Below are 14,989 nucleotides of genomic sequence, written 5' to 3' on the forward strand. Positions count from 1 at the left end.
AGTTTTGAGAAAGGAATGGACCCAACATTGTAGAACTGGGTAGACCATTCACTACAGAATCTCAACAGATTCATCAGACCCCAGCACTTCTGGAATTCATAGCTTGCCCAGATACTTGCATGTACCATCATTATTGTATACCAGTGAGGTGTACCATATACTTAGGTTATAGCATTGTATATACTATTGTCTATATTGTGATGTTGCTTGCGTAGTAAACAAGGTGCACATGATACAATGCATATAATCCAAGGCTGTTCACTCATGCCTTATGCACTCATGCATTTTATTAACACTAGACAACCCGATTTAACTTGCGACTGTCTCTTTCTATCAGGTAAGTCTCCCATTGTCTTTAACTAGGTGAGCAAAATACAACATCATGTACTGTATACCAGTGTACACACTAACGTAATGTGCAGATTTTTCTTGGAGAAGATGATTATCTATTCAGGGGTACCAAGATAGTTTGTAAGCAAGTGGCTAATAGCTAATAAATACAGGACACATGTATTTTGTAATCTCAGAGAATTACTGTTAATAGTTTTGTTTGTAAAGTTATGACACAAGCAACTGGGAGATTTCCCATAAAGGCATTTAAAGACCACTTGGAGCAAATGTGTTTATCTTTTAGCTTTTAAAGAATCCACTTCATGCTCTGTTAAAATGTGCAGAGGTGTGTGCAGATGGACACAATTGGTTTGAAATCTAAATAAGGCTTTTAGTTGGAGTGATAAAAATCCTTGGTTTGGGGTCCAAGCTCAGCTGCTGACACCTGGTGTGACCTCCAGTGTGCCTCCGCTCCTCGCTGCTGTAAGAATTGATCAACACTGGCAATAAGCTGTTTTACTTATTATCAAGCACAGCGCATGAGAATTGAGTGTTTTCTATTTTAGGTGAAGACGCCAGCATCCATTCATTAAACCCCAACAGCACTGTACTGTACCTGTCCAAAGCCATGGTGTTAGATGTTGAGGCAGGGAAGATGTTTAAAGCAAGCATAAGCCAGTCATCCCTGCTGGAGCTCCTGTACAAGATCAGGCAGGACTGCCACATTCTGGCAGCACTGCACTGTGCTGTCATATGTCTTTCATCGGACGCTGATGTAGAACTGGAGGTGAGGAATCAAGTTATCTTTGGGTGCGCCCCAATGTGTGTGTGTGCTTGCATTAATTAAACAAATATTACTGTATACTAGATCAATGTAATTAAACGGTTCAAAAAGTTAGTGTTCCTGTGCAAATTAATGGAAGGACTGTACATTATTTACAGAAATTTGTAATTAGATTCAACAAAATAAAAAAAACAGTTATGTGGTAATTTCTTCTTGGGTGTGCTGCTGTAATGCAATAGTTGATTACAGTTGGATATGTAAGTATTGCAGCTGGTTCCTAAGCAAGCTAGGTATCTGTCAGGGAAAGCACACGGGCTATGTTATTGTTGGGGTATAATGGACAGATTTTATTTGACAGTTTTTTTAACTTGACATGCATGCGCTGTTTTATGCTTTAATTATAGGGATCATAGCCACCCCTCTATTCAGTGTATTGGACAGTACAAATGCATTCTATCAGCACAAGGCATTGCAAGGTGTTACTGTCTTTTCTAAATGGAATAAAAATAAATGAATTTCAAAACTAGAAACAAACATCTCACAGCTTTTTTTTTTCCTAGTCTGGGACACCTAGCACTTTTCTTAATTTTTACACTGTGGAGAAAACTACACACATAGCTTTGTGGTATAACTTTGCAAATGTACCACTAGCATCATAACAGACCCATTGCATTGTTTTATAGTATTTTATATGATCATTTAAGGCTCCGGAACACACATATGAGAACTAAAAATGAAAGATATGTATGGTGACCTAAAGATTGCTCCAGTATTATTATTATTATTATTTTAAATAGATTATACACTGGATGTGTGACAATGTAACAAGATTAGTCAATTTTAATTGCAGCTTCGCTGTATGGAAAAATCTGTCTGCATTCTCTCTGCCTGGATAAAGTTCTCCCTTACACATCCATGGCTCACTGGGAAGGGGTAAGGCATATCCTGTATACAGCATCAGTCTTGTATATGCAGTGTCAATACAAAGCTAGTTGGACACTTTGAAATGCTGTGGAAAAATTGCCTCTTAATCACTTTGAAGAATGCCGTCCATCCCCAGGGTTTGTGGGTCCCTGTGAAAATGCTGCTCTGTTATGTCATCTCGATGATTCCAAAAGACAGCCCGTGGTTTTAGACACAACATGCAGTATTAATACAGTCAGCTACAGTGTGCGCTGCAGGGCCCTCTGCCCTCGAATGTTGGTGCTGAATGCTTGGTTAACTCAGTCAGCTTGCACAAAAGTCTGTATAAAGCCCTGTACATATATTATTCTCCCTCAACTTTACATATGAAATGGATAATAGCACTTTGTCAAATATTAATTGAATCCTTTGTTTCTTTTAACAGGAAATACCCAGTGTCACGTGCATCCCTGAACTCCTGTCACAGCCTGTAGTGCAGGGGTTGTTTGAGAGAGCTGTTGTGAAAAGGTTTCCTACAAGCTGGGTTCTTACTCTTAGACCCGGAGGGTGTGTGATCAAATCCCTCTGTATCTGATTTACTTATGGTACTGTACTAAAACAGGGCAGTAGGTGGCGCATGAGGTGCATGTGAAAAACCTGTGTAATACATTTGTGGCTTTATAATAAAAAAAAAAAAATTAAAAAAAACAATCTGGAAACCTTCGAACTGAAGGTTACTCCAGTTTTGCATTTTTCTTTTGTATGTGCTTTTCAATGAATCTCACTAGATTTGGTTTGGAGACTTCCCAAGCTATACTTCCGAATGCAGTACAGTCGCATGCACTGCTGTACAAATATTGGTAGTATATACTTACTAGTTATTATTTGAATTATACTGTAATAAAAACTAGCACATTTAGGTGGCAGAATGAAATTGGAACAATAAATACATTCATAATACATTTTAAATACTAGTATATTCATTTATTTATTATTTTTAAGGATAGAAATCTCAAAGGATATTACACTTGAACATGGAAACTATTAAATACTTTGACGCCGTTCCAAATCCAAAATACAAAAACAATCAAATCAGCGGGGAGTGAACCAAATTACTAGCTGAAATGGTAACAGAAGACTGAGTAAATCACACTTGCATAATACATTTTGTATAATATATTTGTTTTTATTTTATTTTAAGGGTTCTTTCAATTAATGACACTTGGTGCTTGGGTGAGTTACTATTTTATATGTTGGAGATGTAAGTGTAATGCTTTATTTCCTCAGTGCACTATCAACATGACCATCTCAGTCATACATTGACAGGGATGTTTAAAAATCGGCACTGTAACCTTCATTCCTTACATCCAGATACTTTTGAACTATAAATGTGCCTTTATTAGCCTTAGGACTCGTATACAGCACATCTTGCATGCATGAACAGTAGCTTTAGTTAGGACTTAGAAAGGCGTTTCTTTTGAACGCACATCCACAGCAATGTTTAACCCAGAGCAGAGCTACACTACTAGGGGGCTGTGTGGTGCAGTGGTTAAAGAAAAGGGCTTGTAACCAGGAGGTCCCCGGTTCAAATCCCACCTCAGCCACTGACTCATTGTGTGACCCTGAGCAAGTCACTTAACCTCCTTGTGTTCCGTCTTTCGGGTGAGACGTAGTTGTAAGTGACTCTGCAGCTGATGCATAGTTCACACACCCTAGTCTCTGTAAGTCGCCTTGGATAAAGGCGTCTGCTAAATAAACAAATAATATAATAATATTGTACCACACTGATGACAGCACCCCCCAGCCCTGGCATACAGGAGGATTTCCCAAGAGCTACTTTAACCTAACCAACCTTGTGAGCGCTTCTTAGGAACAGCTGTTGCCAGCTGCTGTATGTCTCCAAACATTCTTGAACTTCTACTTGAGTTCACAAGCCCTCTGGGGGGTGAGTGAGATACCCGTTAAGGTTTGAATCCATCGCAACACCATGGGAGAACACATACAAACATATCTGTTCAAACACGCAATAGCTGCTTTACAAAAACAGTTGTGTCTTCAGCAAATACCCCCCCCCCCCTCCTCCCCCCCACAACTACTATACACCATTAGGTGAAAATTAAACAATGCTCTGAAAATATTTTCAGGAAACACATCTCAAAATAGATTGAAAGCAGCCCGACCTTACCCCAGTTATGCAGATGCCAACACTTTATGACACATGCCATCCTTAAATTCTGGAGGATATTTATAAAACATTTCCAGACTGGTACTAGCTTCATCAAAAATGTAAAGGACAAAAGTATGAATAGCACAAATGCACCCTTAAAATTACTTTTTTTTCTTTGTTTCTAAATCTTTTTTTTCTAGATGGTGGAGAGCACCTTTATAGACACGTCGGTCACCTGAGAAAGAAAAAAGATTGACACGCTGGTTGTTAATTATGTTGCAAAGCTGGTTTGTACCCATTTCTTTAATTTACTGAACCTTTGAAAACTCCTCTTGTGATGTGTCAGTGAAAGACGGTTAGATAACAGTAGGCAGGGGTTCATTGGTGCCGGACTGCTAAGGTGACCAGATTTTTAAGTCTGTAAACAGGGACAGTATGGAAATATTGTGAATAACTTCTCTAGCTCTAGGGTTTTTGTTTTCACTTTGGCAATGTTTGATCTAATATCATATTCAAAGTGAATGCAGAGACTCATGATGCTATTCAGAGTGGAATATTTTACTTTCAAAAACTTTATACAGTATTTCAAAAATACTTTATAAAATTCTGATATTCTATTTTATTGCTGATTACTGCTGCAAATCTAGTCCCTTTTCTGCCTAAGAAACAGCATCTTCTCTCTTTGATTTCCACTTTCCATCTTGCTCTATCTCTATGCTATCCTCCAGTATTCAATCCACAAACCAGGCCCTTCCTGTATGAAAACATTATATATATATCAATATTTCTATTTCTTAAATGGTTATTTCATAGAATCATTTTTCAAAGGTGATGAAATGTGTTAAATATCATATCTTTTGGCTGTGTGCAATATATGAAGCCAACTAAATTAAAGAAATTAAATTGGCACCAGGAGACCTGAAACTATTGTATTTCATTATTGCTAAAAAAAAGATAACACGTATACTTAAAGAAATAAAAAAATGTTCTAAAACTTGTAAAATATTTTTTCACATTTTCCAAATGTGAAAATAACTATTTTGTATTATTCACTAACATACGTTTCTTAGAGGGTACCTGTGGTGAACTGAAAGTGATTATAGACTTAATTTAATGGAAAATATGTTTTCAAATACTTTTGTCGTGTTTTACAGCCCCTCCTATTGTTGTGATGGGCTACTTTGATGCACAAAGGGCTCAAACCACGACAAGCTTCAGTGCACTGCGTTGTAAACATGGCACCGTGATGTGACATGCCTATAGCTACACACGAAGCAAAACCGTTTGCACGCAGTTATAAATAGGCCTATATCATGGATGAAGAGAATAGTTCCTACAAAATACAAATGGTACGTGTATGAGCCGTTATTGTTAGACTACAGTAGTCTAACCTCTTCGGGCAGCGAGAGTGATGATTCAGACGAGGATAACCGCCAGTTCATTTTAGCAACAGCCAGTAGATAAACCCACCCGCAATTCTCTGTGATTGGTTGCAAATATGAACATGGACTGTTCAGTAATTCTCCAGATTTGCAAAGCGCTATACAGCCGCTTTTTAATGCTGCTGGTTGTTCAGCCTTTCCTTTAGTCATTACAAGTGTCACTGTACTGTACTAAGTGTACTAAGGGCAGCAGTGTGGAATAGTGGTTAGGGCTCTGGACTCTTGACCAGAGGGTAGTGGGTTCAATACGAGGAGGGGGACACTGCTGCTGTACCCTTGAGCAAGGTACTTTTCCTGGATTGCTCCAGTTAAAAAAAATAAAAATACCAACTATATAAATGGGTAATTGTGTGTAAAAAAAAAAAAAATAAGTGATATCTTGTAACAATTGTAATTCACCCTGGATAAGGGTGTCTGCTAAGAAATAAATAATAATAAGTTAGATATCATAGTAGGATTATAACATTTTTAATTATATATTTATAAAATAATAATTAAAAAAAAAATACTTTTTTCTTGCAAAAAACGCTATATACATAGCATATACAATAAAAACACACTTTCCTGTTCCATGAATCGAGGGCCTGTAACAATATAATATTTAAGATGCGACATCTATGAGTAAGGAAATTAATACTTTTTTTTTTACACCCCAAATGGTGAAAACGCCAAAATACTAGCACTGTTAACAACAGTGTCGTCGCTGCTGTTCATGAGATGAGTCGGCCCGCCACTGGGACTGTGGGTAATGTTAAATGTTAAACATTTCTAGACAAAGGCAGCTTCAGTATCAACACTAACAATTAGGTAGGAAACCTTCAATCAGATGAGAACTTGAAGCATATCTATGAATCTGGTACCTTTTTGTATACAAATTAGCCCCTGGCAGTAAGTATTCTTCCATCATGGGGTTCATATTGAAGGAAGTGCAAAGACAAGTTGTCTGAGAGGAATTAAACCATGTAATGGTATAAAACAAGCAAAAGTCCTTAATGACAGCACAGTTACAAAATTGTTCTTAGTAGATTCTTGCTAGTTTTTTTACTTTCATTCCTCTCTAAAAATGTGCCTTTGGTTTTGCACTTGCTTCAGATAGACCCTACGGTGTTCTTGGTTAAACAATGATACATACATGTGTACAGGGGTGCTATGCATGTTTTGAGAGATTAACCTTATCAAGGCTTTCCCAGAACAATGTTTTCATCCTTATCCTAACCAAATTAGTGCTTCTTCCGCAGGCAGCTAAAGTAAAAGGAACTTCAAGTGCAGCTTCAAGTGATACAACAGGATATGAGCTCTGTTCCTGTCAGTAATCTATTTGCACACAGGATGAGCTTACAAACACATAGTCTTGTGCATGTGAACTACAAATACGTCAGCCACAAATATGTGTGTTGTGGTTAAAACATTTTCCACTCTTTCAAAACGAAAGAAAGTTTATCCGGACACATACTGGGGCTGTAGCATCAGTTATTCTAATTGAATATATTTTTATTGTCTTTTATGCTGTCTTTCCACTCTTGCACTGTACAGTACTTTATATTTGCTGTTTTCAAAACCTGACTTTGATCCAAGTGCAGTTGCTGTGTTTCTACTTTGCCCACCTGGAGAGTGGGTGGTTTTGTTGATCAGGGTCACTGCAAAGAACAGAAGTGGCTTGATACATTGCAGCCAAGAGCACACAAGGTCCTAGACAAAACGAATTTGAACTTTCAGTTCTGCTACAAATTTGTAAATGTCTTGTTGAAAAAGCGAGAATTAACACTTGAAGTAAGATAAAGGAAGGGAAAGTCAATTTCCCCTTATTCTTGTCTTGTGCTTATTCTTGTGCACTCGTCATAACATGGAGAGGTTATTATCCAAAACTCTACTTCAGCCACATTTGGTTAAAGCTGCTTCTGTACCTCGCCACTTCACAAGAACAGGACATATGCAATGCATGTTAAATAATCTCCTGGAAACACCATCATCATAAAGTCTGCCTGGTTCCTAGCTTGACTATCTGTGTTACAGTCTGCCCTTTGTATGACTCACCCAGCAGGACCAGCAGTTCCTGGAATAACAAGGGTGGTGTTTTAAAATTTAGTCTTATTTGTTATGTAGAGCAAAGGTTTAAATCTACAAATGCCAAATATTTATGTTTACACTTTTAACAGTATGCTTGGTTAACATACTATTAAACCTGTACATGATATACAGCTATGGCCAAAAAGTATTACCCTATAGAATGAACTCATTTTGCTTCATAAAGTCGAATGAAACCTGCTGAATAATGTCACGTTAACATATTGAATTACATACCGCTTTGTAGTTTTCCATATACTTAACGAAAAACTGACAAAAATTGAAAAATGTGAAATTTTAAAATCCAACATGGAATACCGTACTACTGTTATGGCGTCCGGTAGACACTTGCGATATCATTTTGTAGTTTCTTTGATTACATGATGTTAAACAAAATTTAACTATGTCTCAATCCTAAAATTATAGGTAATGCAAAACTTTTGGTCATAGGTGTAGACTGTAAATCTCTGTTATGTGAAATAAAGAAAGAGAGTTTTAATATCAACAAAACTGAGCTATTTTACTAATGGTGAGAATTCAAAATATGATATATTTTTTTTTCTGAATAACATGGATGCTCTTCAGGTAGGTTCATTTACACTGAACAAATCGACAACCTGCGTTTAAAATGATCATATCTTTTTTTAACATTAAACAAAAACTTGCTGATATTCTTGAATTATTGCTGACTAACCTGAAATGAACTCAGGCATGAAGTATGGGTTGCCATTGTTGCTGTTATTGATTTCTGTTATACATTCCAATGGTTTAAATATTCTGTACATTTGAGAAATGGGTTGTTGACGTGGCAGTACCACACATAGTGTACTGTGTGTGTGCATTCTGTATGTCTGTGTGCAATCATGAATTGAATATGTAATGCGGTTAACCTGGTATGTTTTTTTTATTTTTCTCCTTCATAGCTGGATCTGGTCAGGCAGATACTGGAGACAATGTGGATTAAATATAGTCTCAGCTTCCAAGTTCTTCGCTTGTGAGTACTTTACGTGCAGGAAACTTGTGAGAGTTGAACCCTCTGTGATGATACAAAGCCTTAGAGAAGTAATTTACTTGTGATAAATCCTTGGTCATATTTATGAACAAGTATGAAGGTATGTGCACGTGTGTGTGTGTGTGTATACAGTATATTACATAATGTAATGTTTGCGTTTTTATGTATGCATGTGACAGTTTATAACTGCATTTAAACAAAAAGCACTCCCCTTAAGTATTGCCAACATGCAGGCCTGAGAATAATAGAACATCATCAGATAATCTTACAATGTCCAGTTTCAGGGAGTATTGTTTTTATTTATTCTGCTGAACTTAGCAAACAGCAAAGCAGCTCTGCTGAGTGGGCTGTCTTCCATGTGATGAGCAAGACATTGGAAGCTGCCAAAGGCCTGTGCAAAATGTGTGAAATATGTAGACATTGAAGGAATTGTTTTAATGCTTTATTATAAAAGGTTTTCATAAAAATGTACTGGTCTTAACAAACTGTTAGAGATACTATTTACTGTTATTTAGGATAAAGGATAACTACAAACTCTCAGAATTGAGCTCATTAGGGTTTATATTGAGTTACATATTGTCTGCTTTAGTATAAGGGCATTATTGGTCAGATCAAACCCCAATACAAGGCTCACTGAACATGCTGTACAACTGTGATTTCTGTATCAATCATTTCTAAGAGTCTTAGGTTTCCCTCTTTTAGCATCTGCCTTTTGTGCTGCTTTTTAAAAACCAGCTGAAAAGTAAGAATAGTGTTTGAAATCCTTCCACGGCAGGGTTTCACTCTCTTCACATTGTGCTGGCGGTCCTCTGTCTTCCAATTCACACGTTTCTGCTGTACATCGACCATGGTGCACTTCACCTGACTGAAACCTTTGTGACAAGACTGCTGAAAGGTAGGGCATTTCAGCTCTTCATTCCATCGTCATTCCAAAAGATCTAGTCGTCTTCTTAAGAACAAACATAAGAAATTGTCTATACCAGAAGTCATGTTTTTTGGTGGTTTGCTGTCTGAAGGTGTTAGGTGATCCTAATGTCATCAAAGTCTTTAGATGAAACAGCAAAAATATAAATAAATAATAAATTCTGGAGACCTGATGTAGTCTCATTTTAGTACAGAGTGTAACAGGACTGATGGTCTTTAAGCATAGTCCAAGGTATCACGTTAGTATTGGACCAGCTTCAGAATGCAGTTTGAAAACTTTCAGAGAACAGCATACATTGTTTTAATAGGTTTCAATTTATCCAGTGCATAGGAAAAATCTCACTTTAAAGTTATTGAACTACAGCCTTTGTAGTTAGTCGAACTATTACTTTTCCGTGTAGGATCTGCTTCAAAAGAGAAAGGCTTGCATATAAATAGCAGTTTGTAATTGCATACAGGCAGGGGAAAGAATTTATTTTAATAAAAGATGGGGAAAAATATATATAATTTGGAACTTAATAATAATAATAATAAAAAAAAAATCCTTAACCAATCAATAAACGTCCAATACTTGGAGCATTATCTCTGTCGCTGCTGTATCCTTCTGAAATTCCTTTATAAATCACAAAGTTCAGCAGGAGTGGGTGTGTGTTACCATTTGAATTTGCAACTGTATAAGCAGCATGTAGGCCACATAAAAACCATTGTTCTTTTAAGCACAAACACCTTACATAATGGCAAAAGTAGACAATGGAACTGTCAGTGTAGTAAGTCGTGTTAATAACTATGTACAAAATGTGTAATGACTCATGTGTGTCAGTGGAATCTGAAAAGGTCATACTGCATAGCCAGGAATGTCTCCCAAATCGCAAAAGCATACATATTATCTCAAATGCTTTACACATCATTTTGTGCTGTAACGTTGTAACTGGAACTTCACTAAGACCCCAGTCAGACTCAGTCACTACAGCTGCAGTAGCCTTTTTAAATACAAATATAGAGTATCAGATATTCTATTGCTGTTAAGAATATTTGCATTACGTTTACATAAATATGTTTTTCAAAATTGGGAGCTAAAATGTATTTCCACACATGTTTTTAGAATCAATCAATTGTATTAACCAAATTGCTAAGCAAGAAAAAGAAATGTACGGGACAGACTTTCAAAGGTGTGTTTGGAATTAGAATATATAACGTTTTCATTTGCTGTCATTTTGTCAACAGCTTGTATCCTGTTAACTAACAACTGGAGGAGACTATTTTTTTTTTTTTAATTGCCATGTGGTGGTCTGCTTGTTTTTTAATAACACCTTATTCAAAGGATATATATATATATATATATATATATATATATATATATATATATATATATATATATATATATATATATATATATATATATATATATATAATTAGGGCTGTCACTCGATTTAAAATTGTTGATCGGTTAATTTATGGGCATTAGTTGATTAATCGGTAGATTAATCCGTGCACATTTTTAATAAAGGTAACGATCTTATAGCGTCTGATATTGACAACAGTGAGGCAAATGAGTAGCTGAAGTTCAGTATTATGAACAGACTTCCAGAGGTAAGCTAATTTCTTTTCAACAGAGCTTTACTTTTGAGAAACATTTGAGACCGTATTTCTGTAGTGCCTAAACCCAATGAGGTTGTTATGTTTGCGTATTATTCAACAATGAGCAATGATATACTTATACATATTGTTTCAATCGTTGGGAAACCAGATCTGTCAGCTCTGGGATCGCCCTATCAGTTCTGCCTGCATAGCCAGGAACTACGTAAAGCATCTATTGGGCAAACTTGAGAAAAAACAGGTATTTTCAAAACTAACAAAATATGGATACATGAATTAACCAATTATTTTTATGAAATTGTGGACATAGACTGTGTTACCTTTTTCTGATGAAGACGAGCAGACGCATCCTCCAAAACATGTGCCGTCAGTCGTCCACTTCTTTTCACTCTACAGGCCCGCCATGCAGGTACCACGTAGCTCTGGGCCGCTTGCAGGCAGGGCCGCAGGAGACTGGTCAGTCTACAAGGGTTACTGGTGCGCGGTGAGCCGAGGACACCCTGGCCGACCTAAGCCCTCCCCACCCCAGGCGGCGCTTGGCCAAGTTAACCTACTGTAACAAAATGTCCAACCTTATTTCATTGTCAGAGTTCCTACTCAACTGAAAAAGAGAGGTCATTTTTACAGCCACTGTTCTTGCCTCTCAGCTACTTGGCCAAAACACTTTTAAATGTGGAAAATCAAGATATTTAACTTAAGCTGATTATTTAACGATTTCCATGAGGATAAAGTCGAGAATGTGTACTGTAATGTTAACAGTAAAATTGTGTTAGTAATGCAGGTTATTTTCTTCAATGCTTTATTTAATCACCAAAAATCATATGTACTGTAATTCTCCAACATATACTGTAGGTTGTTTTAATAAGTCTTTTTGCTGGGTAGACCTGTTGTTTTTTTTTGACAATCTTTTTACAGTAAGTGGTGCAGAAAACACTGCACCACTGTACTGTTTTGTGCCCATTTGTTTGTACATTTTCTGGGAGGTTTTCTTATATACTGTACCTGGTGTACACTCATTTGTAAGATGTAGAGAAACACTGAAACTGTAAAATTCATCATTTAAATTCTTATTTTTTTTCAGCACTGAACCTCTTTGAAGAGCAAGAGAACATGGAAATAAATAAATAATAAATGGATGCACATTTTGTTGAAGAAATAGATCTCAAACAAACTTTTATTGTAATGGGCTTTGAGGTGAAATAAAAACAAGATTTTTTTGGTGAATGTCTGCTTGGCGGTGCTACTGAGAGAGAGGCTGGTAACCATCTTGTTTAAACACAAGGTTCTGAGGAAGAAGCCACTGGGTCATAGGTTATTATTTTAAGCAGTGGGTAAGTACTGGCTATTAAAATGATCCAGCTCTTAATTTGCAGGATGGCTTCATACAGGTTCTACTGTATGAAGTCAAATAAAACTGGATATTTTGATATGTTTTATTGCAGAAAAAGCAAATATTTAACATTTCTAAGAAAAGTGATATGATACCATTTATTTACAGTGATGATGTTTTATGAAACTGTGGTTAATTTAACTTCTGTAATCGTTTTATTTCAGTGCTGCTTTATTAAAGTTTCATAGTTCTATAATGTAAGTAAATATTTTGTATGTAGGTTATTTTACATTAAGTACAATTAAACATTGCAATAATGCAATGTATATTCAGTATAATGTATATAACAATGTATTTCTTGAAGTTTGCATTTATTAGAATAACTACTATAAGAATAACATAATTAACTGGCAAAAAAGGGATTTTTCTAAGTTTGGTACATTGGAATGCAAAAAATGCAGTGAATATTGTTAATAAAAAACATGTATTTGTACTGAATTAAACTGGCAGTAAAAAAAAAAAACATTTAAGCTTGGGATAGGGTGCTTAGACTTGGTGCAAAACCAGATTTCCAAACACAACAAGACTTAAAATATAGCATGTAATTCATGGTTCTTATTCACTCTTACTAAGTAAAATATTCAAAAAAGCTCTTGGCTTTCTCTCGACAAAAGAATAAATGGATAGTTTTCCAGACTCTGATTAGCACGGGCAACCTTACCTAAGATAAGCCAAATGAGCAGGAAAGTTTCACTTTGACCTGTGAACCTGACTCTCCCCTATGACCTCTAAAATATATTTTCTGTTGTTGCAAAACTACATACTGCACTTGAGCCAATAATCTGTAGTGTGACAAACACTTCACACAGCAACAACGAGAACCTAATAATAAAACTTAAAACAGTTCATTTACACTGACAGAAACATTGGTACTTATTTAGAACCATTCATTAGAAACCAAACGTGGTTGAATTAATATGTAATGAATGCCAAACCATTTGTTTTAGAGTAAGTTTAATAATTTACAATAGCACATTGTGACTTTTTCATATTTTGTAAATTAACAGAAACATTTCTCTTCAGGATATACTTCAAAACAGCAGGATTAAATTTCAATGGGTTTGATAACAGGCTTTCTTATGTGTCTGATGTTCGCTCCAGGTTCAGTAGGTTTGAATGGAGCCAAAGCTCCATATGGACGGGCTAGAGGCAATGCATCCTCTTCTTGTGGGATATAGGCATTGGGCCTGGGCTCAGATGTGGTGTAGACACCATTTGCTAATTGGTACTGCTGATCCTCTTCCATGATCTGCAAGAAAAAAACAAGATATGCTTTCTACACCTAACAGGTTACATAGTGCTTTTTCAGCAACTGTGAAAAATATCTATCATACCAATAAGACTAATCCATTTTGTATTAGTATATGAAGCATTTAACTTGAGATGCTTTTTTAACATTAAAAACAGGACCCTTCAAGCACTCTGTTTCTTGAATGGTCTTGTTTTTAAGAATTGTGTGAAAATAAACAGGATGCATTAAAACTCTTTGGTGGGTAGTTGAAATAGCATGTAAATACAGCAAATTGTACTAAAGCACATACAAGCATAATAAATAGTAAAAACATGGTAGGGGTAGATTTGCCAGTGAATGTATAATGCTGAACTGCAATGATTTTGGAGAAAAAGAACGTTTCTTACCCTGGCTTTTTCTTCATTCTCTTTATTGCGTCTCTGTTGGTCCCTCACTGTCCTGAGCCACTCCAACTCCATTTCAGGACTGGGAGGCAGGCCCTGCTCCAGCCTCATGTGACAGGACTCAAGGAATTGCTCCTTCTCTTGCACCTCCTGCTGCATCTTCATTGCACTGGCCTGCTGCATAGACAGCTCTGACACCAGCGCCATCATCTTCCTTGTGGTCTCTTTAATTTTGTTCTGAAGCTCATTCACCTGGAACAATATAAAGTTTTAATTTTCTGTATGTGTGCCCTTTGATGTGGAAAGAGGTTCACATTTTGAAAAAATAAAAGCCATTGACAAAAATCATGTTACTGTATTGGCATTACATGAAAGTTTGAATTAAGACACAATTTTACTTTTTTTTTTTTTTTTTTAATCCTAAAATTCTGTGGATGTTGAATAATGATTGTAATATGTTGTTTATTGACTTATTGCATTTCTTCCTTACATTCTTTGCCAGTGCCAGTGTGTCTTGTTTGCCATTCTCAGCTTTGGTCCGGACTCGCTGAGAAAGCCTCGTCACTTGCTCGTAAATCAGGTCCTTTTCAAGCAGGAGCTCCTCCTTTTCTCCCAGCTGCACCTCAAGCTGCCAGTGTCACATTAGGGAGGGGGATACACAGAAAAGGGAATGATAGGTAGTCTTGGTAAATCACATATTACAATCTGATGAAATCAGATTTATTATATAATGTGTGTAGAA

General features: G+C 36.4%; 2 protein-coding genes across 2 annotated transcripts in view; one reads left to right on the top strand and one right to left on the bottom strand.

The window, feature by feature from the left end:
- The first annotated feature begins 4,267 nt into the window (after positions 1 to 4,267).
- Positions 4,268 to 12,668, top strand: LOC131697425 (gamma-secretase-activating protein-like). The gene is made up of 4 exons (XM_058986128.1): positions 4,268 to 4,471; positions 8,614 to 8,684; positions 9,478 to 9,597; positions 12,304 to 12,668. Exons 1-4 carry the CDS (start codon positions 4,458 to 4,460, stop codon positions 12,348 to 12,350), a joined length of 252 nt encoding a protein of 83 aa, XP_058842111.1. The 5' UTR covers positions 4,268 to 4,457; the 3' UTR covers positions 12,351 to 12,668.
- Positions 12,669 to 12,679: 11 nt separating this feature from the next.
- LOC117419999 (coiled-coil domain-containing protein 146-like) overlaps positions 12,680 to 14,989 on the bottom strand; it is a 47,477-nt gene continuing 45,167 nt past the window's right edge. The window contains exons 17-19 of the mRNA XM_034033483.3: positions 14,738 to 14,875; positions 14,251 to 14,499; positions 12,680 to 13,861 (exon numbers count right to left, since the gene is read on the bottom strand). Of these exons, the coding sequence (XP_033889374.3) occupies positions 13,658 to 13,861; positions 14,251 to 14,499; positions 14,738 to 14,875 (591 nt within the window). The 3' untranslated portion in view covers positions 12,680 to 13,657. The remainder of the gene's footprint in view (positions 13,862 to 14,250; positions 14,500 to 14,737; positions 14,876 to 14,989) is intronic.

The sequence above is a fragment of the Acipenser ruthenus genome, chromosome 14 (assembly GCF_902713425.1).
Source record: "Acipenser ruthenus chromosome 14, fAciRut3.2 maternal haplotype, whole genome shotgun sequence".
NCBI lineage: Eukaryota > Metazoa > Chordata > Actinopteri > Acipenseriformes > Acipenseridae > Acipenser > Acipenser ruthenus.

Bases quoted from the DNA above. Each gene is read 5' to 3' on its own strand.
- LOC131697425 (XM_058986128.1), top strand. The intron at 8,685-9,477 runs GTGAGTACTTTA...CTTCCACGGCAG, and splicing joins AGCTTCCAAGTTCTTCGCTT to GGTTTCACTCTCTTCACATT. The intron at 9,598-12,303 runs GTAGGGCATTTC...ATTTTTTTTCAG, and splicing joins TGTGACAAGACTGCTGAAAG to CACTGAACCTCTTTGAAGAG.